At 43.0% G+C, this 19075-nt stretch overlaps 1 protein-coding gene across 10 annotated transcripts in view; it reads right to left on the bottom strand.

The window, feature by feature from the left end:
- MAP7D2 (MAP7 domain containing 2) overlaps positions 1-19075 on the bottom strand; it is a 202876-nt gene that overhangs the window by 112769 nt on the left and 71032 nt on the right. For all 10 annotated transcript variants that reach the window (XM_077480724.1, XM_077480728.1, XM_077480723.1 and 7 more), the window contains exons 2-3: positions 1629-1706; positions 720-883 (exon numbers count right to left, since the gene is read on the bottom strand). In XM_077480724.1, coding sequence (XP_077336850.1) covers positions 720-883; positions 1629-1706 — 242 coding nt within the window. The remainder of the gene's footprint in view (positions 1-719; positions 884-1628; positions 1707-19075) is intronic.

Genomic DNA, 19075 nt, shown 5'->3' with positions numbered 1-19075 from the left:
TTTGGCTCTTTAGGGCACGCATGACTAGCCCTTTACCTGCCCCGCAATGCAAAAATTCCAAAACTGCTATGGGGCTCTGCACCTCGAAGGCTGCGCACCATTAAAGCGCACCCAGACCTTTTTGTCGATTAGGCGTCTATCCTCCTTTCTGCTATTGAGGAGAGTTGATGCCAGCCTTTTTGAAAACCCCTTGGATTTTAGTAACCCATCAGTAGCCAGGCAGCGAGGTTCCAGCGATGCACCTGGGGACAAAGGACCGTGCCCTGCGAAAAAAGATCCTCCCGGAGTGGTAGGAACCATGGGGGTTCTACTGCCAATTGTTTGAGGACCAAGAACCAGGACCTTTTGTGCTGCAGTGCCCCCAAGATCAGAGAGGTGTTTAGCAGAGCCCCTAGAGAATAAAATGGTGGCTTTTTTTTATGTCACACTGTATTTGCACAGCGGTCTTTCAAATGCAATTTTTTGGGAAAAAAAATACATGTATGAATGTAAAAAAACTACTAAACAGTAAAGTTAGCCAATTTTTTTGTATAATATGAATGATGATGTTACGCTGCGAGAATCGTGAGAGAATCGGGATCCTAATTTTGGCCAGAATCATGCAGCTCTACCATAAACATATTTTAAAAGAGCCTATAGGTTTTAAAAATACAGTTAAAACGGTTCAATTCTGTTTAATTAGGAATTGTCAAAAACCGTAAAAAAAAAAGGATTCTTACTTCTTCCTCCCTAAACTTAAGCTTTCTCTTTTCCTCTACAGCAGCTCTTTTCTGCTCCTCCCTCAGCCGTTGCTCCTCTAGCTTCTTCCATCGTTCTTCAATCTGTTTCTCATACTGTAGTTTTGCTCTTTTTTCCTTTTCTAGCATTTGTTGTTCTCGGACAGCTAAAAAAATAAAAAGGAAGAAAAATATTACATTGCAAATATTTTTATGAAAGAAAAAGAAAAAATTGGTTTTGGGCTACTGCCTCATCAAAACCTGCAGAGTGTGCTGTATGGAGCAGTTCGGGTCTGATACTCTATGGGAAAGCTGTGCAGGGAAGCCACTGATGGCCGACTCAAAGCCCAGGGGAGCTTCCCCATGTGTCCCCTGAGCTTTTTTCAGCTAACACTGCTTGACCACATGCAGGAGATTCAAGGGGAACAGACACTGTCTAGTTTTGGGCAGACTGGGAAAGATTTAAAACTTCTATTACATTTCCATATTGGTCTGTGACCCAACTGGGGGAATTTACCCGAACTTCCTGTCCTGGTGATGCCTGAAATGGAGGATGGGTGACTTCCCACTTCGTTATCACCAGAACATTTGCCTTAACTGGAGGATTTCCCCTCAACTCTCATTCCAGTGACAGCTCTACGATTTTGGATCTCCCCTCAATTTCCATTACGGTGACAATGGTCACCAGGACAAAGGTGAATCTCGCTAACAGGGATACATAAAGCAGTAAAATCCTGAAACCAGATGCAAATAAAGTGCAAGTCTGCCAATAGCACTCATTTAGTTATCCAATTTTACTTCAAAAACTGCAGTTAAAAATAATCTCTACATATTGCGAAGGACAACGCCTCAACTTTTACTTTTCAAACTTTTATATATCAAGCTCAGCAATGATAGCATGGATCAACTCACCAAGACATTTTTCTCTTTCTTCTCGTCTTTCTTTTGCCAACCTTTGTCTTTCATCTGTCTTGAAAAGACTATCCATACCTTAAAAACAAAAAACAAAACATAAGATACGTAAACCTAAAAATATAAGCAACACAATACCAAAAGGCGGCAACTTAGACAGATGGATACACAGCGCCACGTTCAGTAATCTGGATCTTTTGCAGGACTGCAGTGGATAATTATAAACACAAATATACGCTGTTGGACAGTTGGTATCCATGTAAAAACCTCTAGAACCAAAAAAACACAAAGAACCTGAACTGTGAATCGGTGTCCAAAAGGCAAGTAGGTGGCAAATGACCAGTAATGCTTGTGGGCTCAATGCAGCTATCTTTTCCCATCACTGACTGGCCAAGTCTTGTTTTAAACAGTATTTTTGTGTGGAAGCTGTTATCTTAGTGGAGGTAAATTCTTTGTTTCCCTTATGTCCAACAGCAGCAGAAACAAAAAGTAAGGCAGAGATCCCCACAATGAATGAATCAGGAGATTTTTTTCATTACAGGTCTTCAGGCACAGCTCCCACTCCAAAAACCCTCAGGAGGAGAACAGTGAGCAGCATAATAGTAACATTACCAAAATCTCATGAGACTAGCAGTGGAGGCAGCAGTGCCTTAGATGATCTCACACCACAGATACAGCATGCAGCTAGAAGGCTAAAGGCAAGTCAAGCAGGAAAAGGAACTCACTTATTTTTTAAGAGGACTTCAAAAAATGTTCATGGCTACTGCTTAAGCATAATTAACATTTCTTAAAGCGGAGCTCGACCCAAAAAGGTGAAGCTCCACTCATTCGCTTCTTCCCCCCACTGCCATGTTTGGCACCTTTTTTTGGGGGGGAGCGGGTATTGACAAGGGGCAGGATTGCTTTCTAATTACTGAAAGATTTCAACTGTCTTTTTGCACCTCCCTTTCATCATGTGTTCAATACTTTTTTCCCTGTATCATTACATTTTGTTACACATAACTTAATTTTGATTGTATTTGTTTTGGTTTCTTTGTATGTATGGACTGCATGGGTTGTTACCGACATGTATATTTGATCCCCTGCTAATTTTGTACATTTCCCCACTGACAAAAATAGTCAGTCTATAATTTTAATAGTAGGTTTATCTCAACAGAGAGACAGAATAACAAAAATATCATGAAAAACACATTTCAAAAAAGCTATAAATTGATTTGCATTTTAATGAGTGAAATAAGTATTTGATCCCCTATCAGCAAGATTTTTGGCTCCGGGTGCCTTCTATACAGGTAAAGAGATTAAAAGCACTCTTAACCACTTGCCCACCCACCGTCAAATTATGGAGGGACGGTGCGGCTCTCGTTCCGGGTGCACCGTCATATGACAGCGCACCTGAACGGCCACTCCCACATGCCCCCAGCAACGAGCAGCATGGCAATCCCAGGCCACGCCATGTTGCCAAGACATGGCACAACCCTGATCTCTATAAAGAGCTGCTGACACAGGGGACAACAAGACATGTAATCAGAGCACTGATCAGTGCCAGTAATCAGTGTCCATTAGTAATGCCAGTCAGTGCTGCCCACCCATCAGTGCCCATAAGTTCGGCATATTAGTGCCTCCTCATCAGTGTCCATAAATGTGGTCTCATCAGTGTAGGGCTGAAACAACTAATCGATTATGAAATTAATCGATTACTATTTTCTTAATTAATCGGCCAGTAACATAATGGGGTTTAAAAAAAAAAAAAAAAAAAAAAAAAAAAAAAGAGCTCGCTACTCGTAAATATTACTTTCACAGTTCCACAATAAAAAAAAAAATGAACAGCTTACAGTAGTGATTATCTGCCTTTTATTGTACTATAAAAGGGCTAATTTTAGTTTTTTAACCCCATTATGTTACTAAATGTCTTAGACCTGGTTCACACCTATGTTTTTTATTTTTTGGTGCTTTTTGCAGAAACCTCCTACAGTTCATTTACATGGTTTCCTATGGGACACGTTCATATCTATGCTTTTTTCAGCCGCTGTGTATTTGGAAAGGGTCAGGAACTTTTTTTTTTTTTTTTTTTTTATGCAAAACTGTGCTTTTCTGGTTCAATATACTTCAATGGAGAAGCTGCAGAAAAGCATGTAATGCGTTTTTGCAGCAATTTGTGTTTTTTAATCTTCCCAACAGCTATTGTCCAAATAAAAACGCAAAACGCAGCAAAATCACGTGTGCAAAAAATCAAAATGCACAGCAAAAAGCACTGCAGAAACAGATCAAAAGCAAACTGCATAGGTGTGTACCAAGCCTTATGCTGGCCATACGGAGCAATTTTAAGACAAGTTTAGTCATATGAAAAATCTTTGTACATTCGCCGAATAAAAGATTGTGGTTTACATTTTCACTTGGTTTTTAACATTCTGTTCTTAAAATGAATGTAATTTCTGAACAAAAACCACATACACTGTCTGAAAATTCCTTTGACCATGAAGTTTTCTATTTCCAAATTTTCCCATCACTTGTTGAAAATGAACATCGATTTGACCCCACTAACGATTAGAAAATCGAACCAACGTACTTAACTTTTAATTTTTTGGAAGGAAGACATTGTTTGTGTGTATCCTTATACTGTATATACTATTAGAGGAGATACTGTATATACTATTAATCGCCTCTAATAGTATATACAGTATATCTCCTCTAATAGTATATACAGCATATCTCCTCTAATAGTATATACAGTATATCTCCTTAATCTAAACAATAATCGGCCAACTAATCAATTATGAAAATAATCGTTAGTTGCAGCCCTACATCAGTGCAGCCTCTCAGTGAAGGCGAAAAATTACTTCATAAAATTTACTGACAGAAGGCAAGAATAATTACTAGTTAAAAAAAAAAAAAAAACACAGCAGCGATTAAATACCAAAAGAAAGCTCCATTTGTGTGAAGAAAATGAGAAAAATTCACATGGTTGCATGACCACGCAATTGTCATTCAAAGTGTGACAGCGCTGAAAGCTGAAAAAATGGCCTGGGCAGGAAGGAGGTGAAAGTGCCCTGTATTGAGGTGGTTAAAGAGAGTGCTCCTAATCTCAGCTTGTTACCTATGCAAAAAGAAAAAAAAAAGGACACCTATCCATAGAAGCAATCAGTCAGATTTCAATCTGGTCACCATGGCCAAGACCAAAGAGCTGTTCAAGGATGTCAGGGACAAGATTGTAAACCTACAAGACCATCCCCAAGCAGCAACAGTTGGTGAGAGTATTCTCAAATGGAAGAAAGACAAAATAATTGTCAATCTCCCTCGTTCTGGGGCTCCATGCAAGATCTCACCTTGTGGAGTTAAAATAATAATAACGGTGAGGAATCAGCCCAGAACTACATGGGAGAATCTGGTCAACAGGGCCGCTGATAGAAATCATGGGGCCCTGTACAGCCGATCTGACGGGGCCTCCTTCAGCCCCACCCTGGTCCCGCCCCTGGCCCCTCCTTCAGCCCCACCCAGGACTTGCCCCAGATGGTCAGAGACTGCAGATATAATACAGGAGATGGTCAGAGACTGCAGATATAATACAGGAGATGGTCAGAGACTGCAGACATACCACAGGAGATGGTCAGAGACTGCAGACATACCACAGGAGATGGTCAGAGACTGCAGACATACCACAGGAGATGGTCAGAGACTGCAGACATACCACAGGAGATGGTCAGAGACTGCAGACATACCACAGGAGATGGTCAGAGACTGCAGACATACCACAGGAGATGGTCAGAGACTGCAAACATACCACAGGAGATGATCACAGGCTGCAGACATTAGTACAGGAGATCGTTAGAGAGACTGCAGACATAGTACAGAAGATGGTCAGAGACTGCAGACATAGTACAGAAGATGGTCAGAGACTGCAGACATAGTACAGAAGATGGTCAGAGACTGCAGACATAGTACAGAAGATGGTCAGAGACTGCAGACATAGTACAGGAGATGGTCAGAGACTGCAGACATAGTACAGGAGATGGTCAGAGACTGCAGACATAGTACAGGAGATGGTCAGAGACTGCAGACATAGTACAGGAGATGGTCAGAGACTGCAGACATAGTACAGGAGATGGTCAGAGACTGCAGACATACCACAGGAGATGGTCAGAGACTGCAGACATACCACAGGAGATGGTCAGAGACTGCAGACATACCACAGGAGATGATCAGAGACTGCAGACATGATTGATTCGGGAGATGGTCAGAGACTGCGTTTATAGCTGAACCCAGTGTACAAGTATAAAGTATCACAGGGCTGATCCACTCTTTAAACCAGCTCTGCAAAATAAAGTCAGTGATTTTCAGGATTAGTGGAGGGCAGTAACCAGTTAATGGGGCTGTGAAGCTTCTAGCCTAAACCAGCAGTAAATCCTCAAAAAACAAAAAAAAAAAACAAACAAACAATCTGTGCAGCACACACAGAGCTCTGGCTAAATAGCTGATTATAAACTGAAATGGTTAACAGCTGCTGCAGAGTCTTCCAGAGATCATATCAGTTTGATCAGACAGACAATGTGCAGGTCAGGTTAGGCAGATAAAAGAAAAAAAAGTAACCAGCAAGACAAGAGAGGGGAGGCTGATCTTCCTGTTCACCGACACAGATATCTGGAAGACACTGCAGCAGACTAGCTTCATGTTACTGTGGTCCAGACTATCCTGTTTCCATTCAGCCACAGCTGCGTGTCCTTGCAGAACTTGTATTGCTGTTGTCATACCTCGTATGTCTCCCTCCTCGCTCTCACATTCAGCCTCACTCCAGCACTGTTTAGAGTGAAATGTGAGCGGGCTGGAAAAGGGGAGGGAAACACTTTTTTTTACTTTGCATTCTTTCATTCCCTTTTTACAGTATATTGCCGGGCCCCCCTGCTGGCTAGGCCCTGTACTACAGGGCCAGTTGTACTGGCTTATCAGCGGCCCTGCTGGTCAATGATCTTGGGGCAGCTGGGACCACAGTCCCCAAGAAAATAATTGGCAACACACGACATGAAGGACTGAAATCCTGCAGCACCCGCAGGGTACTCCTGCTCAAAAAAGCACATGTACAGGCCCATCTGAAGTTTGCTAACGAACAGCTGAATGATTCAATGGAGAACTGGGTGAAAGTGTTGTGGCCAGATGAGACCAAAAATCTAGCTCTTTGGCATCAACACAATAGGTTTGGAGAAGGAGGAATGCTGCCTATGACCCCAAGAACACCATCCCCACCGAACAGAGGTGGAAACATTACGCTTTGCGGGGGGTTTCTGCTAAGAGGACAGGACAACTTCACCGCATCAAAAGGAATGATGGACAGGGCCATGTACTGTCAAATCTTGGGTGAGAACCTCCTTCCCTTAGCTAGGGCATTGAAAATGGGTCGTGGATGGGTATTTCAGCATGACAATGACCCAAAACACACAGCCAAGGCAACAAAGGAGTGGCTCAAGAAGCAGCACATTAAGGTCCTTAAGTGGCCCAGTCCGTATCCAGACCTTAATCCCACGTGAAATGTGGGAGGAGCTGAAAGTTCAAGTTACCAAACATCAACCTTGAAACCTTAATAACTCGGTGAGGATCTGCAAAGAGGAGTGGGACAAAATCCCTCCTGAGTGGTGTGCAAACCTGGTGGACAACCACAAGAAACATGTGACTCCTGTGATTGCCAACAAGGGTTTTGCCACAAAGTCATGTTTTGCAAAGGGCTACAATACGTATTTCATCATTAATATGCAAATATATGTAGAACTTTTTTGAAATGTGTTTTTTCTGGATTTTTGTGTTCTTTATTCTGTTGCTCACTGTTCAAATAAACCTACCATTAAAATGAGAGTGATCATTTCTTTGTCAGTGGGCAAATGTACAAAATCAGCAGGAGATCAAAACTTTCCCTCACTGTATGTGGACATCAACCCACTTTTACTTTTTAAATTAGTCTATTATGGCGTTCAAAGTTCACAGATTGTACATAAAAGATAGTATTGCACATCTAATACACAAAGACAAAAAGGGGGAAAAAAAACCTAAGAAAAAGGGGGACCGAGGGGTAACCCCCAAAACCTCGGAAGGCCGGCATTTCACACCAAACCAGTACAAAGATGCACCGATATTAACTAATGCTAAAGCCTACACAAAGAATAGAACACACTGTGCATCTGTACAACGCCTTACAAAAGTATTCGGCCCCCTTGAACTTTTCAACCTTTTGCCACATTTCAGGCTTCAAACATAAAGATATAAAAAAAATTATTTTTTGTGAAGAATCACCAACAAGTGGGACACAATTGTGAAGTGGAACGAAATCCATTGGATTTTTGAAACTTTAACTAAAAAAAAATGAAAAGTGGGGCGTGCAAAATTATTCGGCCCCCTTGCGTTAATACTTTGTAGAGCCACCTTTTGCTGCGATTACAGCTGCAAGTCGCTTGGGGTATGTCTCTATCAGTTTTGCACATAGAGAGACTGAAATTCTTAACCATTCTTCCTTGCAAAACAGCTCGAGCTCAGTGAGGTTGGATGGAGAGCGTTTGTGAACAGCAGTTTTCAGCTCTTTCCACAGATTCTTGATTGGATTCAGGTCTGGACTTTGACTTGGCCATTCTAACACCTGGATAAGTTATATTTGTGAACCATTCCTTTGTAGATTTTGCTGTATGTTTGGGATCATTGTCTTGTTGGAAGATAAATCTCCGTCCCAGTTTCAGGTCTTTTGCAGACTCCAACAGGTTTTCATCCAGAATGGTCCGGTATTTGGCTGCATCCATCTTCCCCTCAATTTTAACCATCTTCTCTGTCCCTGCTGAAGAAAAGCAGGCCCAAACTATGATGCTGCCACCACCATGTTTGACAGTGGGGATGGTGTGTTGAGGGTGATGAGCTGTGTTGCTTTTACGCCAAACATATCGTTTTGCATTGTGGGCAAAAAGTTCGATTTTGGTTTCATCTGACCAGAGCACCTTCTTCCACGTTTGTTGTGTCTCCCAGGTGGCTTGTGGCAAACTTTAGACAAGACTTTTTATGGATATCTTTGAGAAATGGCTTTCTTCTTGCCACTCTTCCATAAATGCCAGATTTGTGCAGTGTACGACTGATTGTTGTCCTATGGACAGACTCTCCCACCTCAGCTGTAATTCTCTGCAGTTCATCCAGAGTGATCATGGGCCTCTTGGCTGCATCTCTGGTCAGTCTTCTTGTCTGAGCTGAAAGTTTAGAGGGACGGCCAGGTCTTGGTAGATTTGCAGTGGTCTGATACTCCTTCCATTTCAAAATGATCGCTTGCACAGTGCTCCTTGGGATGTTTAAAGCTTGGGAAATCTTTTTGTATCCAAATCCGCATTTTGGAAAGCAAACACCCCAACGTAAATTATATGAGACATGGGCTGGAGATAGGTACTCGGGTACTCTGATGGCCTGGTGACAGGTACTCTGATGGTTTGGTGACTGGTATTTGGGTACTCTGAAGGGGCGGTGACGGGTACCCTGATGGGCCCGGGACAGGTACTCGGGTACCCTGATGGGCCCGGGACAGGTACTCGGGTACCCTGATGGGCCCGGGACAGGTACTCGGGTACCCTGATGGGCCCGGGACAGGTACTCGGGTACCCTGATGGGCCCGGGACAGGTACTCGGGTACCCTGATGGGCCCGGGACAGGTACTCGGGTACCCTGATGGGCCCGGGACAGGTACTCGGGTACCCAGATGGGCCGGGACAGGTACCCGGGTACCCAGATGGGCCGGGACAGGTACCCGGGTACCCAGATGGGCCGGGACAGGTACCCGGGTACCCAGATGGACTGTGACAGGTACTCGGGTACTCTGATGGACTGTGACAGGTACTCTGATGGACTGTGATTGTCAGGTATTATGAGGGGTGGCGACAGGTCCTCTTTATTGGGGGGGGCAGGCAGGCAATCAGTGTGATTGATGTACACTAGGCGGTAACGAGAGGTTACCGCAATCTCCTCCCACACACGATCGGTGTGTGAGGGGGAGAACAATCCGGTAACATCTCGTTACCGCGGTTTGTTTACATTTTAGTGATCGGCTGTGAAAGGATCACAGCCGATCACGTGGGTAAACAGCCGGCCAATGGCTGTTTACCAGCGTCGGTGACGAGCAGTGTTCCCGGGGAACACGCCGCCACCGACGTGCACGCGCAGCGCGCTCACGATCACGTGCATGCGCCGTGCACAGTCAGGGTGTGACCATCTGTGATCGGCCGTGACTTCATCAGGGCCGATCATGTGGTAAACAGCCATAACCAATGGCTGTTCACCCCCTTCGGTGGCGAGCGGTGTCTCCGTGACACGCCGCCACCGAAGAAACAGGGATACGCGCGTGCGATCACGCGCATTCCCTGTTTAAGCGGGAGGCCGTCATACGACGGCCTCCCGCCACAATAGGTGCGCTGCCTGGCCGTCATTTGATGGCCGGCGGTCAGCATCTAGTTAAAAACCCTTGCAGTCAGCCATGACACCTCCTACTAAGAAACATCTAAAAAGCTAGGTATTTTTTTTTATGGGGTGGGAATGGATTTGGGAACATACGTTTTCTCAAATTTGACTACAAAAAAGTGGAAATACGCTTTAACCACTTCAGCCCTGAAAGGTTTTACCCCCTTCCTGACCAGAGCACTTTTTACAGTTTGGTACTGCGTTGCATTAACTGGTAACTGCGCACAAATAGAGCTTTCTTTTGGTGCTATTTGATCACCTCTGCGTTTTTTATGTTTTTGTGCTATACACAAAAAATAAAAAAGAGCGACAATTTATTTTTTACTTTTTGCTATAATAAAGATCTCCAAAAATATTTTTAAAAAACAGAATTTCTTCATCAGTTTAGGCCAATATATACTTTTTTCCCCTCAAAAAATATGTAGAAGGGCAATAAGCGTATATTGATTGGTTTGTGCAAAAGCTATAGCGTCTACAAACTATGGAAAAGATTTATGGCATTTTGTTTTGCTTTTTTTTTATTTTTATTTTTATTTTACACTAGTAATGGCAGTGATATTGCCACAATCAGATCGGACACTTGACACCGAGTAGGTGAAGAGACATATCGCTGTTCCTACATACTAGGAACAAACACGTCTCCTCTCCTCTGACAGCACAGGAATTTGTGCGTACACACACACACACACACACACACACACACACACACACACACACACACACACACACACACACAAATCTGTGCTGGCGCTAGCCCTCTGGGGGCTCTTAAAGGAACCCCATACAAGGTTTCAAGCAGGGGAGCCAATCTGCCCCCGTAAATACACGTGAGCCAGTCGGGAATCAGTTAAAGCAAGTTCTGTGGTCTCTGTTGCAGATCTGTGATTGAGATTTTACTTAAAGGGTTACTAAACCCACAACAGTAAAATCAGTCTGCTTATACAAAAAGGAAACTTGTTAAACTCACTGTGGAACCTAAGGCTACTTTCACACTGGGACGTTGGCGGTAAAGCCTGTTTTAAGCGGCGCTTTACTGTCGTTTTAGCTGCATTATTTGGCCGCTAGCAGGGTGCTTTTAACTCCCGCTAGCTGCCAAAAAAGGATTAAAACCTCCTGCAAAGCGCCACTGCAGTGGCGCTTTGCCGGTGGTTCGGTGGCGCTGCACATTGATTTCAATGGGCAGGGGCGCTCATACAGCGCTGCAAAGATGCTGCTTGCAGGACTTTTTTTTTTTACCGTCCTGCAAGATCACCACTCCTGATCTTTACAGGCGCTATGCAGGCACTATTTTTAGCGCTATAGCACCTGTAAAGCGCCTTGGTTGAAAGCAGCTTAAGAGGTTAATCCTCTGCATTGAGTAAAAAGGCTGCTTGATCCTGTACGCAGAGATCCTCCCCTCCCTGCACTGTCCCCCTGGACAAGTCCGGATAAGACAGAGCCCTTGGAGTCAAGTTGCACATGCTCAGTTTGGTGCGTATTGCTAGAAAGGTTTTAGGTTGAATTTCTGTTTCCATTAAGATAAAGAAGAAAGATGATGGGAGGCATTGGGGAAAAAAGGGGAAGAGCTAATTAAGAGGGAGCGTAGAGAATAGGTTTTTGGAGCAGGATAGAGTTGTGTTGGCAAGAAATACGGTATTGAGCAATGGAGTTATGGGGAATAAGAGGAGTGGAACATGGTACACAACCAGAACACACTATGCCACTGTAAAGTTATACAGTGTGCTCAAAGCGAGAGTAATGTTGGGTCTATAACATCTTAAAATTGTTCTATAATCTAGGTGATCATATTTTAAGAAATGTTTTACGCATACCTAATTTTTTATTTTTTTTTGTGTGTGTACGAAAGTCCCACTGTGCATGACCAAGCCTCACCTGCTAAGGGGAGTCAAAACGGTATTAACCCACCAGTATGTTTTTGGACTATGGTAGCAAACTGGAGACTTTGAAGATAAGCCATGTTAATATAGGAGCACAACAGAAATTGTAAACAGACTTCTTGGCAGAAAATGAACCCAGAGCCCTAGCGCTGAGACCATGCTAACCACCAACACGCTATGGATCAATAACATATTATATCTTATTTCCACATATCAGAGGATGCTCCCATGCTCCCAATAAAGTTAAAATACATATCAAACGTTAGAGGTTCTAGTTAAACAAAAAAATAAATAAAAATAAAATAAACACACAAACACACATGTAGCAAACATGTAGTAAACAGAAAGTAAAAATGTCAGCAGATTACATTGTCCCTCATATAGTTACAAGGGTGAAGGGTGTGTTTCTTTCCTAGCAAATAATTAATGTACACTACCCAAGCACACATACATTACAAACCAAAACTACAGTCTTACCCAAAGCAGCACAAACAGCAAGAGCTCGTTAATCTGAATACTGATAACCAACCATGTGAGAGTGAAAGTCTACAAATACCCAACAGCGGTGTAACTTGTAAGTGGTGAGTAGGAGGTCAAAGTTCAGCCTGCAGATTAAAGGTCGGCCCGAAGATTTAATTTAATGCGTTTTTTCCTGTTCTGCGTGCAAAACGGCATGTAGGTTATACCTTAAGCAAAAGGATTTTAATGTCATTTCAAAATAGGAACAGCTTGATTTACATAATAATTTCATGACCCTTTTGCCCAAAAAAAAAAAAAAAAAAAAAAAAAAAAAAAATAACTGTAAAAAGGAAGAGACTTTTATACTTAGTTGGTCTGGCAACTGCTGATGGAATAATTGCTGCTGTAGAACTAAAACAGCACAAAGAATCTTCACATAGGAGACGCTGCTGTGTCCTGTGCTCAAGTAGGGGGCCAATGAGCAGAACCACCAAGCATGGCGAGGGATGCAGGCATCCAACCCTGTCAATGGCTCTATTTACATATATGCGAATTGGATGCATTTTGAACCGCACTCGATACGCATGACGTGTGAACCAAACTGGCTTTCTATAGAGTCCTGTGTGTTTTCTGAGCACTGCGTGCTGTTCAGATGCAAACTCCAGGCCCATTGCCTTCTATGGGAATGATTCTAAATTGCACGTCAGTAGTTTTAAACACGAATTGAGGAAAAAAAATAAAATAAAGTGGCCCCTCCCCCAATCCTTACCAGGCCCTTTGGATTTTAAGGGGAACCCCACGCCCAAAAAAAAAAAGCAAGCATGCAGCAGGAAGGAAATGGGGGGGGGGGGGGCGCTAGGACGGGGACGAGTGAGCACCTCCCCCTCCTGAACCATGCCTGGTCACATGGCCTCAACGTGGGTGGGGGGGTGCACCAATGTTAATGGGGACATGGACATCTTCCCCACAACCCTGGCTGGTGGTTTAGGGGGTCTGCGGGCGGAGGAACTTATAATCTGGAGGCCCCCAGATTTTGCCCCTCCCCATGTAAATGAGTATGGGGTACATTGTACCCCTCTTCATTCACCAAAAAGTGTCAAAAATAAAGACAGTTTTTGACAATTCCTTTCAGTGTAGGTCCAGTGTCAATCAGAATGTTGTCGCCGAGACCCAAGAAAAATAAACAAGAGAAAAAGAAAAAGAAAAAAGAATAAAGAAAAGGAGCTCTGTACCCACCCCTGGCTCCTGCTGTCTGACAGTTCTTAAATAACCAAGGAGAGGGCCACCCAGTGACATCAACAGATAACCTCACGAGATGTGGTGCCATCGACCCAGTCAATGTTCCAGGCCACACCATTCCTTTTGTTTTAGCATTGGGTTCCCCTTAAAGCAGAACTCCAGGCCTCCCACCAACAAATTAAAAGTCAGCAGCTGATTTTTCAGTCGGCTCTCAGGTGCTGCCGCCGCCATTCCTTCTATGGAAAACAGTCAGTGAAGCCTTGTGGCTTCACAGCCGATTCCCTACTGTGCATGCACAAAGCGCGCCATGCTTGGAGAAGACTGGTGAGAGGTCTTCCAGAAGTGGGGATGGGTACCTGTCAAAAAAAAAAAAAAAAAAAAAAAGTTACCCACTTCCCCCTCAAGGTTCCAAATGTGGCAGCAGAAGGGGAGGAAACAAACAAGCAGAGCTTCCCCTTTTGGGTGGAGCTCTGCCTTAAAATCCATACAAGACCCATTCAGCTGTCAGTTGTTAAGGACACAGCAGCTGGCTTCCCGACCCCCTCCTTAACAACCCACTATTGTTAAAGATGCCGGTGGCCGCCCACATCTAAAATGAACATTTGAACTGTATCTGTAATTGCAGCTGAAAAACTAACCTGAAATTCGCACCACACATGTGTGACCCTAGACCTAAAGCGATCTTCCTTAATCAGGGTTTCTCCAGAGGTTGTTAGGGGTTTCTTGAGAAGAAGGCAATAGACTGGTCTCCTGCCTGCACTGGCCATGTAAGGGGGTAACTACAAGGTTTCTTTTCTAACCATTGCTATTCATTTAGATTTTATGATTATTAAGAAAACCCCATTATTTATTATTTGATGTGAAACTCCGTACACCTTTCTGATCATGCTAATGTGAGGTTGCACATGTAAATGCTATAAGTCTGATAAATTTTGGTGGGGTTCCTTGGGATCTGAAAACTATTTCAGGAGTTCTTCCATGGTAAAAAAGGTTGAGATGGGCTGGCTCAGAAGTGTGTGAACATTATTCGGCCAACAGCATATCATCTGTAATCTCCTCTCACGGAAGCGCCAACAGAAAATGAGGGAAAATGAGGAGGGCGCTATCTACTCAGCAGGACAGGAAGCAAGAGGACAGTCTACATGCATCTGCAGCCTTATTCCAGGTCAATGAAAGCATTTCATTTTGGGACAGCCAGTCAATTAACATTTTCAGGAGGTCAGCAGTGGCAATCCCATTATTTCTTGCAGTGCAGGTTACCCTTAATAAATTGTTTATGAAATAGCTGCCTTATAGCAGTCATTTGAAGGCTGAAAAATTGCTTACAAATCAATCAATAGATTCCAGACTGGGGAAAGGTTTGAAGTTTTCAGAAGTAAGCGTCTGACACTAACATACATCACAGCGAGCTCCAGCTGAGGCATGAGGAATGAAGTGTGATCCTGTGACAACCCCCCCCCCCCCCCCCCATTTTATAGGTGTTCAGCAAATCTGAAGCATCTACACATCACCCGAAAGTCACTTTAAGAAAAATGTATAAAAAAGTTTGGTCGATAGTCATTAGTCTCAATAGACCGCAGCTGCAGCAGTGAAATCTCAATTTTATTCACCACAAAGTCTTAGCGTTAATAATTATAAATAATGTACAATGCATATTTCCCTCTGTTGTATGTTAGGAATTACAATATTACCTTGTAGCTGAAGTGTATGAGCTTTGGTGGAATCTCAAGTGTACTCGCCAAAGTCTAAAATTATATCAAACATTCCAGTAAAATCGTTTTTTTTTTTTGTTTGTTTGTTTTTTAAAGTGTGGAAGAGTTAGAGACTAATCAGGTTTTTTACTGATGTCTGTGTTGCAAGGATATTTCCCTTTGCTTCCTGCCTCAGAGACATGACAGGGAGTAAGTGGAAATCTCCCCAAAGTGAGGGGAAATATCACTTTTGAGATTCATTCCTGAATGGGTGTCCCTGTGGGAAAAATCATAGAATTAGATTTTTGCCTTTTTGACCCAATGATAGCGTTTACCATGACTGATATTGATGGAGCTCCACAATGGGGACAGACAGCAGAAACAATGTGAGAAAGGTTTCAATACTTCCCGGTTTTATTCTAACCTAGAAAAAATTAGCTTGAGTTCCATTTTAAAGAATTCCAACTTTATTCTGACTAGAATAGTTTGGCTGGGACGGCTTGGCCTTTTCCTTTTCATAACTGTGCAGCTGTTGCGTGGGCAGTAACATACTGTTGTAGCATTAACAGTGTGCACCAAAGTTTGGGCAGCAGTACAGGAGACTTCCCATCTACTACCGGAACAAAAATATATGTCAACCTGAATGTATCCACCATTTGGGAGACGACTTGTATTTTTTGTATGTATGAACATAAAAACTTACTCTGACTGGCTGAGTTAGAGAGGTGGGTAGATAATGTCACGATTTCCACCTTGGCCAACTATAGGAAGCCTTGTATTCATTGATCAATACAAAGTTTTACCCGAAAATTAGGAGACGTATTCAGCCCAACCCATTTTGTTTTGATAGTGAACAAAAAAAGTTAACCGTACCACTGCCAGGACACATGGGCGAATGTTACAATAGTATGTTACCACACACACACACACACACACACACACACACACACACACACACAGTGACCACATGGTGAAGAAAATATCAGTTTGGGCCAAGATGGACTATGAAAGTACTAGTTTTGTACGTGAGAGACAGAAAGTAGTCTACAGTTGATAGAAGTATTGAAAAGACTATCTTTCACAGTCAGCAGATTCAAATTTGCCTTGGCAGCCTGAACTTGAATGATACACAAGTCATACCAGAAAAAGTGCTTTAGAATTTCTTGATAGTCCAAAACCATTTTCACATATGGCAACCAGAATATGAAAGCGAACCATTGCAAATGAAGGGTCAGGGAATCCTGAGATTTACTTTTGACACCTCAACTTTCCTCATCCCGAAATGTGTTTGTTGTCTTTTGTTTTCTCTATACCATATGTAGAAATAAAACAATTTGGACATTTGTTTGGTTCTTTTTCTGGTACAACTACTTGTGGACTTCTGAAATCGGTTGTCCCCTGTATTTTGAGGGGTGACTTTCTTTGCGGAGAGCTGTCAAATGCAAGCCAACTGGCACCAATAGACATTTACTTCTTCCAACTGAAGGATTGGTGTCAAGCTCCTCTACCTTTCTTTGCGTTTGAATAGGGACACTAGAAGGAAAAAAAGTGAACAGCACAGGGAAGTTTATTCTTAATGGCCCTGTGAGGTACTCACTGAATTTCATGTCAGACTTCTTCCTGCCCCCCCCCCCCCCCCATGGCCTAATGGGGTACAATGCCTTTATTCTACTACAAAAATAGCCAATGACTTTAAAAGTGCCAGCTCCCATTAGAAATGTTAATTGCCCTCTCTTGTACACAGAAAGACACTTCTGGGCCACAAAATAAAGTAGTTTACCCCATTTACTGCAGGTATCGGCTATACATTACTAGATGGGAATCCTCTCACAAAAAACTGTGCTGTAAATCAAGACTGGGGAAAAGGTTAGCACTTTCCACATTCTACATTAAATTATAGATATTGTAAGTCACTAACAATGGTGGACTCAATTACTCAAAGTACTTGAAGGAAACCAAAATATTTTTATGTAAATAAAGCAAAAGTAAGGCAATTAAAGAGAAGCATACCGATTGCTATGGACCATAAGATCCGTTCTTCATTAAGATATTTAAATATACAAAGTGTATTTTTATAGGATGCTTCACAAACAGAAGACATTTTATAGCTGAAAGCACAAAAATCTCCTCAGTTTATTACAGAGTATACAGGATATAGAAAGGCAATTCAAACTTCTTAGTCTACACCTAAACTGGATTGGCATTCAAAACACCAATGTAGCCAATTATAAAAGTAAAAATGTTACAGTGGTAGTAAAGCCTGGGTTAAAAAAAAAAAAAAAAAAAAATTATTATCTGAGCAGATCCGATCCAGTGATTTGCATTAGCATAGCAGCTAAAAAAAAAAACAAACAACAACATTTCACCACTTTAATTAAACTTCCCCCTGCAAGTTAATGTCATAATGTGCTAGCATGCACCTGATACTAGGACATTATGAATGACTTACCCAAATTTTATTCAGGTACAGTGTCGCACAACTGTGCAATTGTCAGTTAAAGTAACGCAGTGCCGTATTGCAAAAAATGGCCTGGTCATGAAGGGTGGCAAATCTTCCGGAGGTCAAGTAGGTAAAACAAAACCCTGCAGCAGTGCTCTGTCACCAATGACAGGGCTTCTATCTTCACCTGGCCTTCCACCCGGGTTTACAGGCACTGGCCGTTTGAATGGCCGAGCTGGGATAACCTCATTCTTGCACATGCACACGGGAGCCACGATTGCAGCACAGCATACCGAAGGGATGGCATACGGATCACAGTGCACATGTAGTGGCGAGGCCACCGCCTGCAGAATTAGTAAATATCTTCTAAACAGTGCACATTTAGGAAATATTTCTTTTACATACAGGTAAGCTTTATTACAGGCTTACCTGTAGGTACAAGTCAGCAAGCAGTGTTTACTACCGCTTTAAAGATTGATTTAGTAATACATTACTCCTTTTTAGAGCTATATGCATTCAGAGACTTATGCCCAGCCGCTGTATATATTTCGGCCTGGCAGATTTTGACAGACTGCCGACAGCAGGTCTGGACACTGCACCTTTGCCTCCTGGGTGCTCAAAAACACCAGGATTCAAAACGGCATCCATGAGGCATAAAGTTGTTCTAAGGCAGAAGTTTATCTTAATGCATTCTATGCATGAAGATAAGGGGTGCTGATGCACATTAAGATAAAAAAAAACCTGTGTGCATCAGCACCCCCCAATACTTAACCGAGCCCCATCTTGATTCAGCGATGTTGCACGAGAGCCTCGTCTGTCTGGGGACTCTTCCTCCTCATTGGCTAAAACAGCAGCGAGTGCCACTGGCTCCCGCTGCAGTCAATTCAAGTCAGTCAGCTGATGAGGAGAGAGAGACTGAGGAGAGACTTAAACTACGTAGAGGGTTCTTTACTGTAAGAGCGCCAAGGATGTGGATACAGGAGATGGTCAGAGACTGCAGACACGATACAGGAGATGGTCAGAGACTGCAGACACGATACAGGAGATGGTCAGAGACTGCAGACACGATACAGGAGATGGTCAGAGACTGCAGACACGATACAGGAGATGGTCAGAGACTGCAGACACAATACAGGAGATGGTCAGAGACTGCAGACACGATACAAGTATTGGTCCAGGGCTGTGGATAAGATAAAGGAGGTGGTTAAAGGCTGCGAACAAGATATGGGAGGTGGTTAGAGATTGTGGACATCTGTGATACTTTAAAATCTCATCAGGCAC

Source organism: Lithobates pipiens, unplaced genomic scaffold, assembly GCF_037356315.1.
Source record: "Lithobates pipiens isolate NorthernLeopardFrog02 unplaced genomic scaffold, aLitPip1_a1.2 Scaffold_16, whole genome shotgun sequence".
Taxonomy (NCBI): Eukaryota; Metazoa; Chordata; class Amphibia; order Anura; family Ranidae; genus Lithobates; species Lithobates pipiens.
The sequence above is the reverse complement of the archived record's forward strand: the minus strand, read 5'-3'. Positions and strand labels throughout refer to the sequence as shown.